Below are 22,967 nucleotides of genomic sequence, written 5' to 3' on the forward strand. Positions count from 1 at the left end.
CCGTTCCGCCTCTTCCATCTCATCGCATCCCATCCCAACCCGTCCCGTCCCATTCCATTCCATCGCATCCCGTCCCGTCCTCTCCCATCCCGCCACGGTTTGTCCCACCGTCCCCCACTCCACGCACGGCCCAAAACGGGTTTCCGGCGGTGCAGCGGCCAAATGTGTCCGGGCGCACTCGGCGCGGCGGGAAGGGTCTGTGCCCCCCCCAAACCGGAGCGTGGGGCCCCGGTACCCCCCGGCCTGTCCCGAGGGCTCCAGAGACCCCCCCAAACCGGAGCGTGGGGCCCCGGTACCCCCCGGCCTGTCCCGAGGGCTCCAGAGACCCCCCCAAACCGGAGCGTGGGGCCCCGGTACCCCGGTACCCCCCGGCGTGTCCCGAGGGCTCCAGAGACCCCCCCAAACCGGAGCGTGGGGCCCCGGTACCCCGCGGTGACCCCGGCCTGTCCCAGGAGTCCCGCTGCCCCAGGCCCCACGGGGGTCGCGCTGCCCCCCTCCCGGTGAGCGGTGCCCGAGGGCTCGCACCCCCGGCCCGGGCCCGGCAGCGCCAGCGCCCCCAGCCCCGGTGACCCGTCCCGAGGGGCTCCACCGCCCCGCTGCCGGCCCCGCCGCGCAGCCTGCCCGGGGCCCCGGGCCCCGCCGCGGCGTTTGGGGGCTCCTGGGGAGCAGGGCTGGGGCCAGCTCCAGCAGTGACGGAGCGGAAACCGTCAATCGCGGCGATAAGCGAGTCCCAGCCCGCGGCGGGGGGCTCAGGTGCCCCGAAAGCCCCCGGCCAGAGGGGACAGGGTCACAGCCGCTCCTCCCGGCCTGCACGGGCACGGGGAATTGTCGCCAGCCGCCTCCCACGCGTGGCAGCCCCGCAGAGCCGCGCGGGCCGAGCTGGGGCAGCGCCGGGGTGGCTCCAGCGCGGGCGGCAGGAGGGGCGAGCGCACCTGCGGCAGCATCAGCCTCCCTCTCTCAGGGTTTTTCATAGAGGAGCACTGAGAGAAGAAAGAGAAAACAATTTCTGTTCCCGCTCCTCGTTTTCCCACGTGGAATGTGCTTGGAGGATTGCTCACCTGGGGTGATTGCCTGGTTGGATTCTGGTGAGGATTGTTTGAGCTGATGGCCAATCCAACCCACCTGTGGCTGCACTCTGGCGAACAGGGTCACGAGTTGCCAGTTAGAGTTGGTAGTTAGAAAAGCAGGTATGTGGTTTTACTATCTCCTTTAAGTAGTATATTAATGGATTATAGCATAGTTGTAATAAAGAAATCATTCGGCCTCCTGGACTGGAGTCACACATCAGCATTTCCCCCCACCTGCGTTTACAACGGACATGAGCGGCCGCTGAGGGCGGCTCTGCCTGGCCCCAACGCCCGGGGAGAAAACTGCAGCTGCGATGGGATTTTGGGATGGGGAATTCCCTGGGGCCCTGATCCCACCTTGTTCCTCATCTCAATCGATGTAATTTTGGGATGGGGGGGTTCCCTGATCCCATCTTGTTCCTCATCTCAATCGATGTAATTTTGGGATGGGGGGGTTCCCTGATCCCACCTTGTTCCTCATCTCAATCGATGTAATTTTGGGATGGGGGGGTTCCCTGGAGCCCTGATCCCACCTTGTTCCTCATCTCAATCGATGTAATTTTGGGATGGGGGGGTTCCCTGATCCCACCTTGTTCCTCATCTCAATCGATGTAATTTTGGGATGGGGGGGTTCCCTGATCCCACCTTGTTCCTCATCTCAGTTGCTGGTTGGGTGATGAGCCTGCAGTCAAACCACACGTGTCGGCAGGCGGGGACGCCGGATTGAGAAGGATTTTGGGGGAAAACTCCTTTAATTCCCTTTCCCTCATAATCACTGTTGGATAATGATGAGGTGGCTTCTGCGGCCAGTGGTGCTCGCCCCCTCTGCCCAGGGCTGGGCCAGCCCCCACGTCCCCCCGTGGTGGTGCCCGTGGCAGGCGGGTGGGACGAGGTCATCCCTTGGTCTTTTCCATCCCGGACCAGCCTGAGGCTCCATGATTCCGCGGTCAGTCCATCTCCAGTTGCGGTGTCACTGCTGGGTCACAGGTCAGGTCCCTGGGTGGCTTCTCCACCGCTGGATGCCGAGTTTGGGTGCTCAGCAGAACACGCTGAAGCGACATACAGAATAAACAGACTCCACCACCTGGGGCAGTTATGTACTGTCAGCGCCCGGCACACGTGAGACATCTCCCCAAAACCTTGTGTCCCGAGCCTCGCTCCGACCCACGCCTTTATTCCCAAAGGTGTTCCATGTGTAACACATTACCCAACCTCGCCGTGCACATTCAGCCCCTGGCCCCGCCTGGCCTCGCCTCTCATTCTAAATAGGTCCCCGCCCTTCTAGGCACGCGTGGTTTGCTGTGGTGGTCCTGCGGGGGTCTCTCGGGGGTCTCTGAGGCTGAAGATTGTGGTCTTCCTCATGACTGAACTTTTGAACTTTTCCTCTCTGTGCGTGCGCTTTCTGTCCTTCAGTGCCTATCTGTGAACGTCTGTCAGTCTCGATAGGCTTGGAGACAGAGAGGCTTCTTTATCTGGGTTCTTTGCATCTTTTGGTCTCCTCGGTATTGTTCTTTATGCAAGAAGCTTCAGAAATTTGCATTTCCGTACACCCTTTGTCCCATGGCATAGGTTTCTCAAGTAAAAGGTTAAAATTCAACACGTAACTCTACAAGCTAAAATTTAAATGCTTAATTCATTTTGTTAAATCAAGTGAACTCCAAAAATCTCTATTTCAACGCCTCGGAGCGTGCTGGTGTCACCCTCAGCTGGGGTAATCCCTGCTCAGCTCCGGGGATGGACCTCGGGAGCGTGCGGGTGCCCCGGGGCACAGGTTCAGCCAGGCGGCAAGGAGCTGTGCTAATTAACGCCCAGCCGCATCATCACACCCACTTCACATCGCACAGACGAATAATTAATCGCCAATCAGAAATGGAAACGATGTTTTTGGTAGCCTGGAGCTCTGGCACGCGATGCTGGGCGTTCGTGACAGGAATGGCCACAGATGCAGGAGTGGAATTGGTCTTTACCTTGACCAGTTCCGAGGAGGGTGGTCAGGGCACGCCGTCCAGCCAGGGCAATCCTCCCCTTTGGGCCAATCCAATTAAGCCGCTAATGAGGTTTGGCTCCCCTGCCAACCCACAGCACCCACTTGGCCAGCACCATGATGGCTACAAGCAAAGCTGGTGGCCCAACCTCTCCAAGGCCAGGTGATGCTGCCTTGGTGGCACCGAGGGCCCCAGGATCCCCAGCCGCGGTGGGCAGGGCCACGCCGTGTCCTGGGCCCTCTGTGAGCCAGCCTGAAACCTGAACCTGAGCCCTCAACTTCCTGCAGGTGACAGGACTCACCTGCTCAGGGACTCTGCTGGCCTGGAGGTGTTTGTGACCTGATGAATGCGTCCTGGTCAGCGTGTCCTGGTCAGCGTGTCCTGGTCAGCATGTCCTGGTCAGCGTGTCCTGATTGATGTGTCCTGGTCAGCATGTCCTGGTCAGCGTGTCCTGATTGATGTGTCCTGGTCAGCGTGTCCTGGTCAGCGTGTCCTGGTCAGTGTGTCCTGATTGATGTGTCCTGGTCAGCATGTCCTGGTCAGTGTGTCCTGGTCAACGTGTCCTGATTGATGTGTCGTGGTCAGTGTGTTGTGGTCAGCATGTCCTGGTCAGTGTGTCCTGGTCAGTGTGTCCTGATTGATGTGTCGTGGTCAGTGTGTTGTGGTCAGCATGTCCTGGTCAGTGTGTCCTGGTCAGTGTGTCCTGATTGATGTGTCCTGGTCAGCGTGTCCTGGTCAGCGTGTCCTGGTCAGTGTGTCCTGGTCAGTGTGTCCTGATTGATGTGTCCTGGTCAGCATGTCCTGGTCAGTGTGTTGTGGTCAGTGTGTCCTGATTGATGTGTCGTGGTCAGTGTGTTGTGGTCAGTGTGTCCTGGTCAGTGTGTCCTGATTGATGTGTCCTGGTCAGCGTGTCCTGGTCAGCGTGTCCTGGTCAGCGTGTCCTGGTCAGCGTGTCCTGGTCAGTGTGTCCTGATTGATGTGTCCTGGTCAGCATGTCCTGGTCAGTGTGTCCTGGTCAGTGTGTCCTGATTGATGTGTCGTGGTCAGTGTGTTGTGGTCAGTGTGTCCTGGTCAGTGTGTTGTGGTCAGTGTGTCCTGGTCAGCATGTCCTGGTCAGCGTGTCCTGATTGATGTGTCGTGGTCAGTGTGTCGTGGTCAGTGTGTTGTGGTCAGTGTGTCCTGGTCAGTGTGTTGTGGTCAGTGTGTCCTGGTCAGCATGTCCTGGTCAGCGTGTCCTGATTGATGTGTCGTGGTCAGTGTGTCCTGGTCAGTGTGTTGTGGTCAGCATGTCCTGGTCAACGTGTCCTGATTGGAGTGTCCCGATTCATGTGTCGTGGTCAGGGTGTCCTGGTCAGCATGTCCCGGTCAGTGTGTCCCGGTCAGTGTGTCCAGGTCAGCGTGTCCTGTTCAATGTGTCCTGATCAATGTGTCCTGATCAATGTGTCCTGGTCAGCATGTCCTGGTCAGCGTGTCCTGTTCAATGTGTCCTGATCGATGTGTCCAGGTCAGTGTGTCCAGGCCGGAGTGTCCTTATCAATGCCAGCTGCTGGTTTCCCACTGCCGAGCCTGAACAGACGAGAGCTGGGTCTGTGCCCGGGTCTGTGCCCATCACAGTCTCAGGAGCTGCCCCCAGGCCTGGGTGATCCCGGCACAATTCTAGGCTGGACCAGGGATGGGGGAACAGCCCTGGGATGGAGCCTCAGCACCTCGAACCTGCTCCAGGTGGGATTGCTCCCAGCAGGAACACCAACACCTGAGCCAGCCATCCCCCTGGTGCCCGAGGAGCCGGTGCCAACACCGGCACCGGCACCGGACCGGCTTCTGCTGATCTCGGTGCCGTACCAGAGCCTGGTGCAGTTCTGCAACCTGCTCGGGGATTTCCTGCAGTTCCTCAGGGACCGGCTGGGCTGACCGCAGCAGGAGCGGGCGCAGCTGCGGCTGCAGAACGCGGCCCCGGCCCGTTCCGCTCCCGGCTCCATCGCCACCGCGGGGCCCGGGGCGGCCGCAGCCCCGGGGCCGCTCCGTCCCTGCCGCCCCTCCCGTGCCGCCCCCCGTGCCGCAGTTCCCTTCGCTGCTGAAAGAACGCTGTTCGTGCTCCCCAGCACCGCGGTCTCTGCGCCAATTCCGCCGCCGGGCAGGGCGAGCAGGGGCCGGGCCGGGAGCCGGGAGGGAGAACGAGCGGGGCTGGCCCGGTTCGGGAGGAGGCCGGGAGGAGCCAGGGCGGAGCGGGAAAAGCGCTTTAATAACGGAGCGGCCGGGAGCGGCAGCAGCCCGGAGCCCCGAGGGTCGCGGAGGTGCGGGAGGTGCCACCCTGAGCTGCTGCGGCCACCCAGGGCTGTCCCCTCTGTCACCAGCTCGTGTCTCTGACCCCTCATCCCACTCCCCCCGCCGTGCCCTCGGTCCCAGTTGGGATCCCTGGATCCGGGACATTCCCTCTGCTCCAGCGGGATCGCGGCTCCAAAGAGCTGTCCTGGCTCTGGGGAAGGTGCTGGAGCCTGGTGACCCTCCTGGAACCGGTCAGAGATGCCGTCAGGGGCCTCACCTGGAATGTCCCACACGGAGCACAGGACCCTGCCCACCCGCCCGCCAGGGTTGGGGATCCCCAACCCCCGTTTGCTGCCTCAGCACCCCGCTAGTCTTAGGGGTCCCCGAAATGGACCTGTGGGGCAGCTCTAAGGCTGAGCTTGATTAGTTTGGGTCAGGAGGGTTTGGGATGTCAGGGTGTCACTGTGCAGCCCCCTGGAACAGGACCAGACAGAGATTCCACCAAGGCGTCCCAGGAGCCGTTCCCCTCCCCTCCCTGGGGCTCAGCCCTTCCCGGGCCTGTCCCTGCCCCTTCCCCAGGAGCGATGCTGTCCAGCTGCGTCCCTGCCCCTTCCCCAGGAGCGATGCTGTCCAGCTGCGTCCCTGCCCCTTCCCCAGGAGCGATGCTGTCCAGCTGCGTCCCTGCCCCTTCCCCAGGAGCGATGCTGTCCAGCTGTGTCCCTGCCCCTTCCCCAGGAGCGATGCTGTCCAGCTGTGTCCCTGCCCCTTCCCCAGGAGCGATGCTGTCCAGCTGTGTCCCTGCCCCTTCCCCAGGAGCGATGCTGTCCAGCTGCGTCCCTGCCCCTTCCCCAGGAGCGATGCTGTCCAGCTGTGTCCCTGCTGTTGGCCTGGGGAAGGGGCCAGACCCACCTCTGCCGAGGCTTCACAGGACCAGCAGGAATTGTCTGGGGGAGCAGGGACCTTACAGCTCATCCCGTTCCATGCCCTGTCTTGGAGGGGACTCCTTCCCCCAGCCCGGGCTGCTCCGAGCCCGGCCCCGCTGACGTCCTGCGGCCAGACCCTGTCTGTGCCCAGTCCATGTCCCCAGGGTGCCCAGTCCATGTCCCTGTCTGTGCCCAGTCCATGTCCCTGTCTGTGCCCAGTCCGTGTCCCTGTCTGTGCCCAGTCCATGTCCCTGTCTGTGCCCAGTCCATGTCCTCAGGGTGCCCAGTCCGTGTCCCTGTCTGTGCCCAGTCCATGTCCCTGTCTGTGCCCAGTCCATGTCCTCAGGGTGCCCAGTCCGTGTCCCCAGGGTGCCCAGTCCGTGTCCCTGTCTGTGCCCAGTCCGTGCCCCGGCGTGCCCAGTCCATGTCCCCAGGGTGCCCAGTCCGTGTCCCTGTCTGTGCCCAGTCCGTGTCCCTGTCTGTGCCCAGTCCGTGTCCCCAGGGTGCCCAGTCCGTGTCCCTGTCTGTGTCCAGTCCATGTCCCTGTCTGTGTCCAGTCCGTGTCCCTGTCTGTGTCCAGTCTGTGTCCCTGTCTGTGCCCAGTCCGTGTCCCTGTCTGTGCCCAGTCCATGTCCCTGTCTGTGCCCAGTCCGTGTCCCTGTCTGTGCCCAGCCCGTGCCCCGGGGTGCCCAGCTCGCCCTCGGAGCACACATCCTGTTGGGGAGCTCACCTCTGGCAAAGTTCCAGCCGGCGATGTAGCAGGATTTCAGCTCCGAGACCCTGAGCGAGGCGTCGGGCACGCAGCCCAGCTGGATGTAGTCGCTGCACTCCACGGGCTGCTCCAGCTCCAGCAGGGCGTGTCCCCGTCCCTGCCCCGCGGGCAGGTGTCCCCACCCCTGTCCCCGTGGCCGACCCGCGATGAAATCCAGCTGCCGGCGGTCCAGGGGTGCCCTAGAGCACCTGGGCTGTGCCAGCCCCGGGGAGCCTCGGGGGGCCTGGGGGTCCCTGCAGGGCCCTGGCACGCACAGGTACCAGCACACACCTGTGCACACAGACAGGGTGAGGGGACACCTGGCTGCACACACACACCCAGCAGGACAACACACCTCTGCAGTCACAGCTGCTCGCTCGCACGCACAGGTGCACAGTCAGTGCACAGAGGACTGCACGCACCTGTGCACACCAGCCACACACAGGTGTGTCACACACACAGGTGCGTCATACACACAGGTGTCACACACAGGTGTGTCACACACACACAGGTGTGTCACACACACAGGTGTCACACACACACAGGTGTCACGCACACAGGTGTCACACACAGGTGTGTCATACACACACAGGTGTGTCACACACACAGGTGTCACACACACACAGGTGTCACGCACACACACAGGTGTGTCACACACACACAGGTGTCACACACAGGTGTGTCACACACACACATAGGTGTGTCATACACACACAGGTGTGTCACACACACAGGTGTCACACACAGGTGTGTCACACACACACACACACAGGTGTCACACACACAGGTGTGTCACACACACACAGGTGTCACACACACACAGGTGTCACACACACACAGGTGTCTCACAGACACACAGGTGTGTCACACACACAGGTGTGTCACACACACACAGGTGTCTCACAGACACACAGGTGTGTCACACACACACAGGTGTCTCAGACACACTCAGGTGTCACACACACACAGGTGTGTCACACACACAGGTGTCACACACAGGTGTGTCACACACACAGGTGTGTCACACACACACACAGGTGTGTCACACACACACAGGTGTCACGCACACACACAGGTGTGTCACACACACACACAGGTGTGTCACACACACACAGGTGTCACGCACACACACAGGTGTGTCACACACACATACACAGGTGTCACACACACAGGTGTCTCACAGACACACTCAGGTGTCACACACACAGGTGTGTCACACACACAGGTGTCTCAGACACACTCAGGTGTCACACACACACAGGTGTGTCACACACACACAGGTGTCTCAGACACACTCAGGTGTCACACACACAGGTGTGTCACACACACATACACAGGTGTCACACACACAGGTGTCTCACAGACACACTCAGGTGTCACACACACAGGTGTGTCACACACACAGGTGTCTCAGACACACTCAGGTGTCACACACACACAGGTGTGTCACACACACACAGGTGTCTCAGACACACTCAGGTGTCACACACACAGGTGTGTCACACACACTCAGGTGTCACAGACATACACGGGTGTGAGACACACACCTGTGCCACACACACAGAGCTGCCTCACACACCTGCACACACACTCTCACCTCATTTTCACACCCACACTCCCCCCGCGGTGGCCCCCGTGTCACTTCCCCCTCCCCCCAGCTCATCCTCTTTGTCCCCAAAGCGGATTATGGCAGTGGCTCAGCGGGGACACGCGAGTGTGCAAGGAGAGGCCACACCCCCGACCGGCCTCACACAGGCCACAGGTGTGCATGGGGGCGGCCACACGCCTCCCAGGTGTGCACAGGGGGTGTGACACCCCTCCCAGGTGTGCAGGGAGGGTCACACCCCCTTCCTGGCCCCACACCTGTGCAGGCAGCGCGGGCAGGCCGTGCACAGCCCAGCAGGGCAGGTACTGTGTGCAGGGGGTGGCCCAGGTGTGCAGAGCCCTCGGGCAGGTGGCAGAAGGGGTGCAGGCAGGTGACAGGGGACGCTCCCGGGCAGCACAGACAGGTGACATCTCCTGAAGTGCAGGCAGGGATCGGGGCACGCGGCTGATCCCCGGGCACGGCAGGTGGGGCTCGGGGCTCTGGGCAGGAAGGGCTGAGGGCAGGGCAGGAGATGCCCAGGCAGGTTTCAGCAGGTGATAGCCAGGTGTTGGAACCGGTTACTGAGAATTTTAAAGAGAACACGGAATTTGACGGGGACCCGACCCTGGCAAAAAAGAAACAGAGACTCCACACCCAGGAGGTGCAGGCAGGGCAGGAGATGACAGTGACACCCAGGAGGTGCAGGAGGGCGGGTGATGCCCAGGTGATACAGGTGATGCCCAGGCAGGGCAGGTGATGCAGGTGCTGCCCAGGTGATGCTCAGGCAGGGCAGGTGATGCCCAGGGAATGCAGGTGATGCCCAAGGTGAGGCAGGTGATACAGGTGCTGCCCAGGTGGTGCCCAGGCCGGGCAGGTGGTGCGGGTGATGCTCAGGAAGGACAGGTGATGCCCAGCGGTGCAGGTGATGCCCGGTGCTGCCCAGGCGGTGCCGGGCCGGGCAGGACTGCCATCCCAGGCCGCAGGTCCCGGGTCAGCCCCGCCTCCGGCCCGGCCCCCGCCCGGTCCCGCCCCCGCCCCCCCCGTCCCGCCGGGCCGGGGCAGCAGCGCCGGGGGCGGCGGCGCCGGGCAGGTACGGGGGGGCCGGGGACGGCCGGGGGCTGTGGGGCGTCCGGGGGCGACGGGGAGAGGGGACTGTGGGGAGCCGTGATCCCCGGGAGGGAGTCCCGGGGTGGGAGGGCGTCCCGGACACGGGGGGCCTCTGCTCCGGGGTGACACACGGGCGGGGTGACACCCGGGGACCGCAGGGTGGGAAGGGGAGCCCCCCCGACTCCTCCTCTGCCCCCCAGCAGGGAGCGGGTGCTGGGGGAACAGCACGGGGGACCCCGCACCGCGGTGCCGGGGATGGCTGGGGTGGCAGACGGGGAGCGCCCCCCCTTCCCCCGCCCTAATTACCTGCTGCTAATTGGGGGGGGGGGGGGGGGGGGGGGGGGGCGCCATATGGCTCCCACTGCCGAGCGCGGGGAACGCTGAGGGTCCCCCCTGTTGAGGGTCCCCCCTGCAGACCCCAGGGCAGGGGCAGCCGCGCAGTGCGGGGCCTCAGGGGGCGACACGAGTGGGATTGGTCAGGGGGACACGGGGGGGACACGGAGGGGAGACACGGCCGTCCGGCCTGGCACCTGCCGGGGAGACCCTCGGGTGGGGACAGGGACACCCTGGGGACGCGGACACCCTGGGGACAACACCCTGGGGTCCTGGGGAAGGGGACCCCGGGCATGGCGGCCCGGGTGGGTGACACGGGCAGAGACAGCCAAGCACGAGAGTCCCAGGGAAAGGGACCCCGGAGTGGTGACTCCTGGGAATCCCAGGAGAGAGGAGCTGGCGGGGCGACGGGGATGAGGACACGGGCACAGGGACCGGGGAAAGGGGATCTCGGGGTGGTGTCAGTGCTGTCAACGGGGCTGTCCGCCCGGGGGGACGTTGCGGAGGGGGCTGGGGACAGGGGCGCGGGGCCGGGGGTGGCAGCCCCGCTCCTCCCTCCCCCGCCACAGGCGCCCCCCGAGGTCCCCGTGTCCCCATGGCGGCCGCGTCCTGCCCGGCGCTCCTGGCCGCCTGCCTGGCGCTGCACCTGGCCACAGGTGAGCACCGACAGGGGACACCTGGCCGACAGGGGACACCTGAGGGGGACACCGGGGCTGGGAGGGACCCAGTGGACGTCTGGTGGGGACCCAGGGAGGGGACCCTCGGAGTGGCAACCAAGGGAGGAGGTCACCATGGAATGGGGACTTGGGGACATGGGAAGGGGACCCTGGGAGTAGCAACCGTGAGAGGTGGGACCCCAGGGCACGGGGACACAGAGGACCTTGGGGGGGACCCAAAGATGTCACCCGAGTGCAGGACCACTGGGGTTGATAGCCCACTGGTCTCCTGGGGACAGAGACTTGCGGGTGGGGACCCTGGGGGACACACGGGAGACCATGCTGGGGGTCCAGGGAGTGGGACTTGGGTGTTGGGGACACGGGGAGACTGAGGGGGAGGTGGCAACGTGGATGGAGTTTTTGGGCTGGAGGGACACGAGGGACCCTGGGAGGGTCAGCAGGGAACGGGGCGGGGAGGACCTGGAGAGGGGGCCAGGGAGTGGGGACATGGGGACCCGGGGGCTGGGGACCCGCGGGGCCACCCCCCACGGTGTGCCCATCCCCGGCGCGGCAACGGCAGCCCGGGGCGACGGCTGCAGCGGCTTCGGGAACCTGTTCACGGAGATCGCGGAGAACAGCGCCCACGGGAGCCTGGTGGCGCGGCTGCCCCCGCCGGGGGACGCGGGGGGCGCGGGGGGCGGCACCGGCCTCCAGCTCTGCCTGGTGGGCGCCGACGCCGCCTGGTTCTACCTGGACGGGCGCAGCGTCCGGCTCAACGTCTCAGCAGGGCGGGCGCTGGACCGTGAGGTGACATTGCCGGGACACCCCCGCTCCCCTGTCCTGCTCCAGCCGTCCTGTGTCTGTCCGTGTCCGTCCTGCATCCATCCTGTGTCCACTGTCCATCCTGAATCCACCCCCATCCACCCTGTGTCCTGTCCATCCTCCACCCACCCGGTGTCCATCTACCTCCACCATCCATCCCTCCATCCCACACCCACCTGTGTCCATCCTGTGTCCATCCTGTGTCCATCCCTCCATCCCACACGCACCTGTGTCCATCCTGTGTCCATCCCTCCATCCCACACCCACCTGTGTCCATCCTGTGTCCATCCCTCCATCCCACACCCACCTGTGTCCATCCCTCCATCCCACACCCACCTGTGTCCATCCTGTGTCCATCCCTCCATCCCACACCCACCTGTGTCCATCCTGTGTCCATCCCTCCATCCCACACCCACCTGTGTCCATCCTGTGTCCATCCCTCCATCCCACACGCACCTGTGTCCATCCTGTGTCCATCCCTCCATCCCACACCCACCTGTGTCCATCCTGTGTCCATCCCTCCATCCCACACCCACCTGTGTCCATCCTGTGTCCATCCTGTGTCCATCCCTCCATCCCACACCCACCTGTGTCCATCCTGTGTCCATCCCTCCATCCCACACCCACCTGTGTCCATCCTGTGTCCATCCCTCCATCCCACACCCACCTGTGTCCATCCTGTGTCCATCCTGTGTCCATCTCTCCATCCCACACCCACCTGTGTCCATCCTGTGTCCATCCCTCCATCCCACACCCACCTGTGTCCATCCCTCCATCCCACACCCACCTGTGTCCATCCTGTGTCTCTCATCCATACACCACCTATCCTGGGTCTACCATCATCTGTCCATGTTCCATTCATCCTCCTTCTTCTGCCCATCCTGTATCCATCCTCCCTTCACCCCATGTCCATCTCGTGTCCATCCCATACTCCACCCGGGTCCATCCCATACTCCTCCCATGTCCATCCCATGACAATCCTGTATCCATCCCATACTCCTCCCAGGTCCATCCCGTGTCCATCCCATACTCCTCCCAGGTCCATCCCGTGTCCATCCCACACTCCTCCCAGGTCCATCCCGTGTCCATCCCATCCTCCTCCCAGGTCCATCCCGTGTCCATCCCATACTCCTCCCAGGTCCATCCCGTGTCCATCCCATACTCCTCCCAGGTCCATCCCGTGTCCATCCCATCCTCCTCCCAGGTCCATCCCGTGTCCATCCCATACTCCTCCCAGGTCCATCCCGTGTCCATCCCATACTCCTCCCAGGTCCATCCCGTGTCCATCCCATACTCCTCCCAGGTCCATCCCGTGTCCATCCCATACTCCTCCCAGGTCCATCCCATGTCCATCCCATCCTCCTCCCAGGTCCATCCCATGTCCATCCCATCCTCCTCCCAGGTCCATCCCATGTCCATCCCATCCTCCTCCCAGGTCCATCCCGTGTCCATCCCATACTCCTCCCAGGTCCATCCCATGTCCATCCCATCCTCCTCCCAGGTCCATCCCATGTCCATCCCATCCTCCTCCCAGGTCCATCCCATGTCCATCCCATCCTCCTCCCAGGTCCATCCCGTGTCCATCCCATACTCCTCCCGTGTCCATCCCATGTCCATCCCGTGTCCATCCATTCACGCTCCCTCCATGCTGTGTCCATCCATCCTGCAGCCCCTCCCTCCCAGATCACCCTGCCCCACCCTCGTCCAGCTGGGACCCTCCTGCCCCTGCCTGGCTGGGGACGCCGTGGGGCAGCCCCCCATGTCACCCCATGTCCCAGTGTCCCTTGTCCCCTGCAGGAGCTGGAGTCCCCGGTGCTGATGGTGGCCCTGACGTGTGCCGAGGACGGCTCCTCCCCGGTACGGCCACACCCGGTGGGGACCCCGGGCAGCTCTGGGAGCGCCCAGTCCCGCCCTGGTCACTGCCTGTGTCCGTCCCCCATGCCCCCGGCAGGTCGAGTTCCGGATCATCGTCCAGGTCCTCAACGAGAACGACAACCGGCCCCACTTCCAGGGAGCCACCGTCCTCACCCACAACGTCAGCGAGGTGACAGTGGCACTGCGGGCACCTGTCGGGGACAGGGGTGGTGACATGTCCTGCACATGGTCATGGTGATGGGGCAGGGATGGGCACCAGGACAGGGATGGCCGTGTGCACGGACTGGGGACAGGCATGGGGACAGGGATGCTCGGGGTCATGGGCACAGTGACGGGCATGGGCACAGGGACAGTTTGTGCCACGGTGGGTGCCCAGAAAGGATGGGGACACCCAAAAGTAGGAATGGGGATAGTGGATGTGTTCGTGAGTGCTGGCAGTGTTGGGGGACCCCCCGGTGACCCCCATGAAGCAGCTCAGGGGTGTTTGGGGGTGCAGGGTGTGTTCGGGATTCCCGGGTGCATTGGAGGACCATAGGGGGTGTTTAGGGGTGTGGGGTCTGTTGGGGGACCCCGGGGGCTGTTGGGGGGCCCCGAGGGGTGTTGGGGGGCCCCGGGGTGGCCCGGGACCCCTGGTGACCCCCGCGGGCAGCTGGCGCCGGTGCACTCGGTGGTGTTCAGCGCCCAGGCCGAGGACGCGGACGGGGACACGCTCATGTACGTCATCGACACGGCCTCGGTGAGCCGGGGCGGGGGCGGGGGGCCGCGGGGGGGCCGGGGCCATCTGCCGGCCTGACCGACCCCCCCCAGCCCGACGCCCGCTTCTTCCGCATCGACCTCCCGAACAGCGGCCGCGTGGTGCTGGCGCGGGCCCTCGACTTCGAGAGCCGGCGGCACCTCGAGGTGGTCGTGACCGCCGTGGTGAGACCCCCGCCCGCCCCGGGACCCTGCTGCGGGCCCCCGCGGCTCCCGTCTCTCCCCATGTCCGTGGGACCCTCACCCGAGGCGCTCGGACATGGGACCCCCATCTGTGAGCCCCCCACTTGTGGGACCCCGGTGCAGGACCCTGACACGAGACCCCCGGCTGTGGGACCCCTGCCCACCCTCATGAACGGGGGCCCTGGCACCCACCCCTGGCCCCGGGGAGGACCCCAGCCCCGCGGGTCTGGGGTCCTTGTGCCCACCGCACCTCCTCGGGGTCACGCCCCCCGCACGGCCGTGCCGCGGGTGGGTTGCACAGGCGGGGGTCCCCCCCAGCCTGCCCGCCCCCCCACGCCCGCCGGCCGTCCCCGCCGGCCCCGCTAATTGGGGGTGACGTGATCCCTTCACCTGCCCTCAATCCCCCTCATTTCCTTAATGGGCCACCTGCGCCCCCTCCCCCCTCCAGCGCCCCGCCCCTCGCACCCCCCCCGCCCCCACCCGGCACCCCCCGGCACCCCCGCGCCGTGGTGGGAACTCGGCCGGACCCCCCAGCCCCCGGCTGCGACCCCCACTCCTGCCTGGGCTGGGGGTTCCTGTCCCTCGAGGCCCCCTTTGCACGGGGGTCCCTGTCCCACGAGGGTCCCTGTACCTGGGGTGTCCCCGTGCCTGTGGGGTCACCATCCAGCGGGGTCCTGTTCCCGTGGGCTTCCCTGGACCCCTGGGCTGTCCCCATGCCGCGAGGGTCCCTGTGCCTCTCCGCGCACCCCCAGCAGGTTTTGGGGCCGTGCCCCGTGCTTTGCCTGCAGGAGATGAACACCCGGGAGCGGTTCAACGCCTCGGCCCGGGTGCGGGTCAATGTCCTGGACGGGGATGACCAGTACCCCCAGTTCCTGCCGTGCACCCCCCGCGCCCCCCACAGCCCCCTCGTCTGCACCAGCCCCGTCTACACCGCCAACGTCACCGAGGGCCAGCTCCAGGTGGGCACGGGACCCTGGCGACACCGCGGGGGCGCGGGGGTCAGGGGGGCCCGCGGGGCTCAGCCGGACACCTCCGTGTCCCTTCCTTGTCCCCAGGGGGGTCCCCTGAGCTTCAGCCCCGGCGCCGTCTATGCCGAGGACGGGGACAGGGGGCTGCGGGCGGCCATCACCTACTCCCTGCTGGCAGGTAGCGGGGACAGGGGACACGGGGGGACACGGGGGGACACGGCGGTCAGGGACGTGGGAGGCAGCGACACACAGACACAGGAGGGCGGGGAGGTGGGGACACGGGGACACAGGTATGCCAGACGCGTGGGCAGGAACACAGGGACAGGGACAGCACAATAGGGACACAGATGTGCCGGGACATGGGGACAGGGATGTGGTGGGCGGGGACATGGGGGGGCAGAGGTGGCCATGGTGCCCGCGGTGGGTCCCAGGGCCGCCCTGTGCCCCCCAGTCCCTGGCACTGCCGGGGGTCTCCGTGTGGTGGGGGTGTCTGTGGTGAGGGGGGGGTCCCCGCCGGGGGTTCCTGTGCCGGGGGGTCCAAGTCAGCACAATCCAATTGCCAGATCCACTGGGACAAATTGAATAAAGGGATTGAGCTGGGGGGGCCCTAATCCCCCCTCCGGCTTGGGTGGGGATCAACCCCTGGTGCACCCAAGGGTGCTCCAGCACCAAAGGGGTTAAACCTCCTCCATACTGGGGTTCAGAGGGTTAATAACGCCCTCCTCGTGCGCCCCCCCCCCCCTTCAAAATAAGAGGAGTCCTCCCCGCCATGAAGGTCCAGGAATGGATGGGGAGACACCAGGGACCTCCCTCAGGGCTGCCCCGGCGAGAGTTCCCCACCGTGCCCCGGGGCAGGAGGCAGGTGGGGGGTCTGGGGGAGGTGGAGGGGTCTCGGGGGGTCCCCATCTCTGTGCCCCCCAGGTCAGGAGAGCAGCAGGTTCCACATCGACAACGTGACGGGGGCCATAACGCTGCTGCGGGCGGTGGAGAGCAGCCGGCAGACCCCCGAGATCTGCCTCAGCGTCATGGTGAGCGCGGGACGGGGGGCTCGGGGAGATGGGGGAGCCTGACTGGGGGGCCCCAGGGAGATGGGGGTCCCTGGGATGGTGGGAGCTGCCCGGGGTACTCCGGGAAGCCCCCACGGGCGCAGGAAGCTGCTGGCAGCGAGTGACACCTGGGTGTCCCGTGTGTCCCTCCACACCCCGTGTCCCCCCCGTGTCCCCCCTGTCCTGTCGCCCCGCGCCCCCCAGGCCTCGCAGGTGAACGACCCCTCCAAGTACGCGGTGGCGCGGGCCCTGGTGCGGGTCCTGGCCCCGAACCGGCACCCGCCGCGCTTCCCCCGCGCCCGGTACCGCGCGTTCGTGCCCGCGGCCCCGCGCCGCGCCGCCCTGCTGCTCACCTTCGGCGGGCAGGTGCTCGCCCTGCGCGCACACGACCCCGACTTCCCCGAGGTGAGCGGGGCAGGGGGCGGGCGGGGGGTGCAGGTGAGGGTGCAGGCAGGACATGCAAGTAGGGGCGAGCAGGGCGCGGGAAGTGGTGCAGGTAGGGATGAAGGCAGGGATGCAGGTGGGATGAAGGCAGGGATGCAGGTGGGATGAAGGCAGGAATGCAGGTAGGGATGAAGGCAGGGATGCAGGTAGGAAGGCAGGTGGGATGAAGGTAGGATGAAGGCAGGGATGCAGGTGAGGGCAGGAGGTGCGGGAAGGGGGATGCGGGCAGAGGGACAGGTGGAGGGTGGCTAGGGATGCAGGTAGGGATGGCAGGTAGGGAATGCAGGGAGAGGTGTGGGCAGCAATCAGGTACCGGGTGCGGTGGGTGCGGGCAGGAGCTGACCCCCCCCCGCCCCGCAGGGGGTGAATCCTCAGGTGCGCTACACCCTGAGCCACGGCGCCAACCAGAGCCAGCAGCTGTTCCAGGTGATGCCCAACGGGCTCCTGGTGGCCCAGGCGGATCAGCTGCGGCCCGGGCAGAGCTACCGCCTGCAGGTGAGCGTGGGGGGCAGCGGGGGAAGGGGGACATGGGGGGCCAGGACCACGTGGGAGTACGGGAGGATTGCGGGGCACGGAGTGGGCACGGTGGGGCTGGAGGCTGTGGGTACCAGAGAGGCACCAAGGGCTGGGTGGCACCAGAGAGGGGACACGGGGTGGGACAGAGGGGGACACTGAGGCTTGGGGGCACCTCCATGTGCCCCTGTGTGTCCCCCCGGTGCCACAGCCATGTCCCTGCATGCCCCCTGCCCTCACCATGTCCCCCTGTCCCCTCCGTGCCCCTACCCCGTCAGGTGCTGGCGCGGGACGAGGAATCGGGCGAGACCTCGAACACGACGGTGGAGCTGGAGGTGCTGTGGCCGGGGCAGGCGGGTACGGAAGAGTGGGATCACCCCTGAAACCCCCCAGGGACCCCCTACGTGACCCTCCCCATCCCCACGGCACAGGGACACCCCCCAGGGACCCCCTGCCCCCAGCGATGGGGTGTCCCCAGAGCCCCGCCCGGTGGAGAGGGGCCCCCCAGCACTGTGTCCCCCCCCCCGTGATGGATTTTCCCCAAGCTCCCACGGTGACGGGGTCCCCAGGCCGCCCCGGGCCGTGATGGGGTTCCCCCCCTCCCTGCAGCCCCCCGGGACCCCTCGGAGCCCCCCGGCATGTGCCGGGGTTTGTCCCCGCCCGCTCCCCGCGCTCCCCCCGGTTGATGTCCCCCCCTCTGACGTGTCCGTTCTGTCGCGCAGCCCCGCGGGACCCCTCGGAGCCGGCCCCCGGGCGGGGGCTGCCGGCGGGGGCGGTGGCGGGGGGCGCGGGGGCGCTGCTCCTGCTCGGGGCCGTGCTCCTGCTCGCGCTCCTGGCGCTGCGGGCGCGGCGGCGGCGGCGGCGGCAGCAGCGCACGGCGGACCGGGCAGCGCTCGCCATCGAGAAACACCCCAACGTGGTAGGGGCCCCCCGGCCCCAGGGCACCCCACGGCCCCCTGCCTGCCCCCCCGGAGCCCCCCGACACCCTCCTGCACCGCGCCCCCAGAGCCCCCCTCAACCCCCTCCCCGAAACTTCAAAGCTCCCCCAGTTGCCCCCGCACCCCCAAACTGCTCCACATCCCAAACCTCCGGCGCCCTCATCCCACCCCCGGGTCTGGGGTCAGGGAAGGGGGTCCCCGGGTCAAGGGGGGCGCTGCGGGATCGGGGACCCTCCAGTGGGGGGAAAGGGGGTCCCCTGTTTTGGAGGGACTGGGAGGGAAGAGGGTCTCTTGGGTCTGGGGGGCTGTGGGACGGGGGCTCTGCTGGTTTGGGGGGGCCGTAGGAAGGCGGTTCCCAGGTCTGGGGGGGCTGGAAGGGGGTACCCGGGTCTGGAGGCTGCGGGAAGGACGGAGCCCCCCCGTGCCTCAGTTTCCCAGCTGACAATGCCCCCATCCCCCCCGTTCCGCCCCACAGAGCCTGAGATGGTTCCAGCCGGTGAGTGGGGGGGAAGGCGAGGACCCCCCAAAAAGTGCTGGGGGGGAGGGTCATCCTGCTCTGAGCCCCCCCAAAAGGGGGATGCAGGGTCCCCTGTGCCAGGGGGGTCCCATTAGGAGGGGTCCCTTGGGGAGGGTCGGGGTGATGGGGGGTCCCTGCGCTGGGGAGACATTGGGGTGCTGGGGGGTCCCATGGTGGGGGTGCTGGGTGGGGGGTGAGGGTCGCTGTGCCTGGAGTGTCCGAGGTGCCCGGGGGGGTCCTTCGGGGTGGTTTCTGTACCGGGCAGGGCCTGGGCGCGGGGGGTCCCACGGGGTGTCCCCGGTCTGGGCAAGGTTTGGAGCACTGGGGGTCCCCATGGGGGGTGGGTCATTGTGCAGGGGGGACCCCATGGGGGCGGTCGGGGTGCTGGGGGGCTCCCATGGAGGGTCCCCGCGCGGGAGGGGGTCCCGTGGGGGGTGTCCGGTGCGGGGGGCTTCCCCCGGCCCCCCTGACCCCTCTGTCCCCTCCGCAGGTCCAGGCCGGCAAGTCCCCCCCGAGCCCCCCCCGGCTCTACTACCCCAACGAGGGCTACAGCGAGGTGGGGGAGGTCCCCCCGCCGCCCCCCCCGCCCCCGCCGCCGCCGCCGCCCCCGCCGCCGGCCCCCCAGGCGCCCCCCGCCCCCAAACCCCAGGCCAACTCCGTGGGGCGGCCGGGGGGGGGCTCGCCCGGAGGGTCGCCCCCGGCCACCCGCGGCAGCCCCAGCCCCCCCCGCGCCCCCAGCCCGGGCGAGGTCTCGGGGGGTCCCGCGGAGGCGGGGGGCAGCCCCGCGGCGGGGGGGGCGGCGGGGGGGGGCGCTGGGGGTGCTGCCGGCGCTGGAGGAGGAGAGCGAGGAGAGCCTGGAGGAGGCGCCGGGCGGCGACCCCCGGGTGCCCCCGCCGCTGCTGCAGCTGCTCGAGGACTCCATCGAGTGCTGAGCGGGGCGGGGGCGGCCGCGCTCGGGGCGGCGCAATAAACAGCCGGAGAGGCACTGGTGGGAAGCGGGCAGCGCTGGGCTGTGCTGGTGCGTACTGGGAGACACCGGGGGACGCTGGGGGTGCCACTGAGGGTCGCTGGCTCGCACTGGGGGTGCCACTGAGGGTCCATGGCTCGCACTGGGGGTGCCACTGAGGGTCGCTGGCTCTCACTGGGGGTGCCACTGGGATATCCCGGCGGTGCCACTGGGATATCCCGGCGGTGCCACTGGGATATCCTCGCGGTGCCACTGGGATATCCCGGCGGTGCCACTGGGATATCCCGGCGGTGTCACTGGGATATCCCGGCGGTGCCACTGGGATATCCCGGCGGTGTCACTGGGATATCCCGGCGGTGCCACTGGGATATCCTGGCGGTTGTCACAGTCCCCGCGTCCCCGCTCCCATTCGGGCGTTTCCCGCGTTCCCCGTGGCCCCGCCCCCAGGGGCGGTGTCTCTCTCGGACCACGCCCCTTAAAGGCGCCGCGTCCCTTAAGCGCCCGTGCCTGCGCTGCCCCATGAGGGGGACGTGGGGTCCTCCTGCCCCGCGTGGGGAGGGTGCCGAGGGCGGGGAGTGATGGGGCCGGGGGCGCGGAGTGTCTCCTGGGCGTCCCCGGGGTGCCCCGAGGGTGCCGTGGGGTCCCCCTGCCCCGCGTGGGGTTTGGCTGCCGCGGGGGGTACTGGGGTCTCCTGAGGGTCCCCGAGGGGTGCCCTGGGTGCCCTGGGGGTCCCCTGGAGTGCCCTTCCCCCACGCGTGACCCCGTGGCCGTGGGCGGCCTCCGCTAAGAGGCTTGAGCGGGAGTTTGTCGCTAATCCCCGGGGTCACCGGCACCGGCGGGTCACCTCCGGCGGGTGGCACCGGCGCTGCGACACCGCCACGGGGAGCGCTGGGGTGCGCGGGGACAGCGGGGGGCGCTGGGAGCGCTGGGAACACCGGGAGCGTGGTGCGCTGGTTTGTACTGGGAGCCCTGGGCGCACAAAGGGTGTACGGGGAGCGCTGGATCTACCGGGGCATTCGGGGCTGCGCTGGGAGCACGGCGAACTGGTGTGTACTGGGACATACTGGGGCGTGCGGGGAGAACTGCGTGCTCTGAGAGCGCTGTGTGCAATGCGCCCTTCTGGGACTGCTGGGTTATACTGGTCTATACTGGGAGCGCTGGGCGGAGCGGCACCGCCCCCCCATTACCTTCCTGCCCCTCCTCCGCCCCCACGCCCCCCTCCCAAATCCCCCCTTAATCCCGGCCGCGATAATCCCCGGCAGCTGCCGCGGCTGCAAATGGCCCGGGGGCGGGGGGGCTACGACCCCCGAGCCCCCCATCGCGACCCCCGCGTGTCGCGCTCCCACGCGTGTTCCCCCTGTGCCGCTCGGGACGGGCTGGAAGAGTGACCCCCCCCACGGTGGAGGGGGAGGGCGGAGGGGCGGCCAGTGGGGGGGGCACGGGGGGGATCCCCCCTGTGCGTGATCTCCTCTCTGTGACCTCCCCGCGAACGCGGGGCTGACCCCCGCGCCGCCCCGTGCCTCAGTTTCCCCCGTGTCGCGACCGAACCCCCACGGGGTGGGCGGAGCCGAGGGGGCGGTGCCGCCCCCCCCCACGTCCCCCCCCCTCCCACGGCACCGGGTCCCGCCGGCAGCGGCACCCACGGACCCTCGCGGGACCCCTCGGGACCCCCCCCTCCCCCGCCATGGAAGCGCCCCCAGACTCCCCCGAGGGCGAGGTGACCCCCGCGGGACAGGGGGAGGGCAGGTAATGGGGGGCACGGGGGGGTGGGGGTCTGGGGGCTCTGTGGGTGCCGTGGGGGGGGGCGTCAGTGCTGGGATGGGGGGGTTCAGTGCCGGGATGGGGGGGTTCAGTGCCGGGATGGGGGGTCAGTGCCGGGATTGGGGGGTCGGTGGCAGTATGGGGGGTTCAGTGCCGGGATGGGGGGGGGGTCAGTGCCTGTATGGGGGGTCAGTGCCTGTATGGGGGGTTCAGTGCCGGGATGGGGGGGTTCAGTGCCGGGATGGGGGGTCAGTGCCGGGATGGGAGGGTCGGTGCCTGTATGGGGGGGGTCAGTACCAGGGGGTCCCGTACCGGGGAGTCCCGGGGGGTTCGGAGCCGGGGGACGGGACAGCGCGGGGGGAAGGTCCGTGACAGGGGGTCAGTGTGGGGGGGCCGTGCCGTGGCCGTGCCTCGGGTGGGCTCTATTTGCCCCCTGCGGGTCCCTGCGCAGTGGGGGTCACCTGGGGACACGGGGGGGGTCACCTTGGAGGGGGCGGGGAGAGCTGCCCTGGCCGGGGGTGGCACCTGCCCCCCCCGCCCCGCTGCCCTGCCATGCCCGGCCCGGCCTGCGGGGGGCGCAGTGCCGGCAGCCGGCACCCGGCCCGGGGGGCTCGGGCAGGGGGCGCGCCCGGGCAGGGGGCGGGCGGGGGGAGCGCCGAGAGGGGCGGGCAGAGCACGGGCAGGGGGTCAGAGGGGCGCACACAGGTGATCGGTCACAGGTGATCAGAGGAGCACACAGCGTGATCGATCACAGGTGCTCACACAGGTGATCGGTCACAGGTGCTCACACAGGTGATCGGTCACAGGTGATCGGTCACAGGTGATCGGTCGCAGGTGCTCACACAGGTGCTCACACAGGTGCTCACACAGGTGATCGATCACAGGTGCTCACACAGGTGATCGGTCACAGGTGCTCACACAGGTGATCGGTCACAGGTGATCGGTCACAGGTGATCGGTCGCAGGTGCTCACACAGGTGCTCACACAGGTGCTCACACAGGTGATCGATCACAGGTGCTCACACAGGTGCTCACACAGGTGATCGGTCACAGGTGATCGGTCACAGGTGATCGGTCACAGGTGATCGGTCACAGGGGCTCACACAGGTGATCGGTCACAGGTGATCGGTCGCAGGGGCTCACACAGGTGCTCACACAGGTGATCGGTCGCAGGGGCTCACACAGGTGCTCACACAGGTGCTCACACAGGTGATCGATCACAGGTGCTCACACAGGTGATCGATCACAGGTGCTCGGTCACAGGTGCTCACACAGGTGCTCACACAGGTGCTCACACAGGTGATCGATCACAGGTGCTCACACAGGTGCTCACACAGGTGATCGGTCACAGGTGATCGGTCACAGGTGCTCACACAGGTGCTCACACAGGTGATCGATCACAGGTGCTCGGTCACAGGTGCTCGGTCACAGGTGATCGGTCGCAGGTGCTCACACAGGTGCTCACACAGGTGCTCACACAGGTGCTCATACAAGTGCTCACACAGGTGA

The 22,967-nt window shown here is 67.0% G+C and overlaps 1 protein-coding gene across 1 annotated transcript; it reads left to right on the forward strand.

The window, feature by feature from the left end:
- Positions 1–9,629: 9,629 nt before the first annotated feature.
- Positions 9,630–19,663, forward strand: LOC137473524 (cadherin-related family member 5-like). The gene is made up of 16 exons (XM_068189271.1): positions 9,630–9,666; positions 10,586–10,672; positions 11,253–11,479; positions 13,292–13,351; positions 13,446–13,538; positions 14,019–14,105; positions 14,177–14,287; positions 15,094–15,264; positions 15,361–15,451; positions 16,195–16,301; positions 16,524–16,724; positions 17,124–17,258; positions 17,555–17,633; positions 17,999–18,267; positions 19,222–19,479; positions 19,571–19,663. The coding sequence occupies exons 2-16, from the start codon at positions 10,612–10,614 to the stop codon at positions 19,661–19,663; spliced, it is 2,043 nt and encodes a 680-aa protein (XP_068045372.1). The 5' UTR covers positions 9,630–9,666; positions 10,586–10,611.
- The last annotated feature ends 3,304 nt before the right edge of the window (positions 19,664–22,967 follow it).

This window comes from Anomalospiza imberbis, chromosome 5 (genome assembly GCF_031753505.1).
Source record: "Anomalospiza imberbis isolate Cuckoo-Finch-1a 21T00152 chromosome 5, ASM3175350v1, whole genome shotgun sequence".
Classification (NCBI taxonomy): domain Eukaryota; kingdom Metazoa; phylum Chordata; class Aves; order Passeriformes; family Viduidae; genus Anomalospiza; species Anomalospiza imberbis.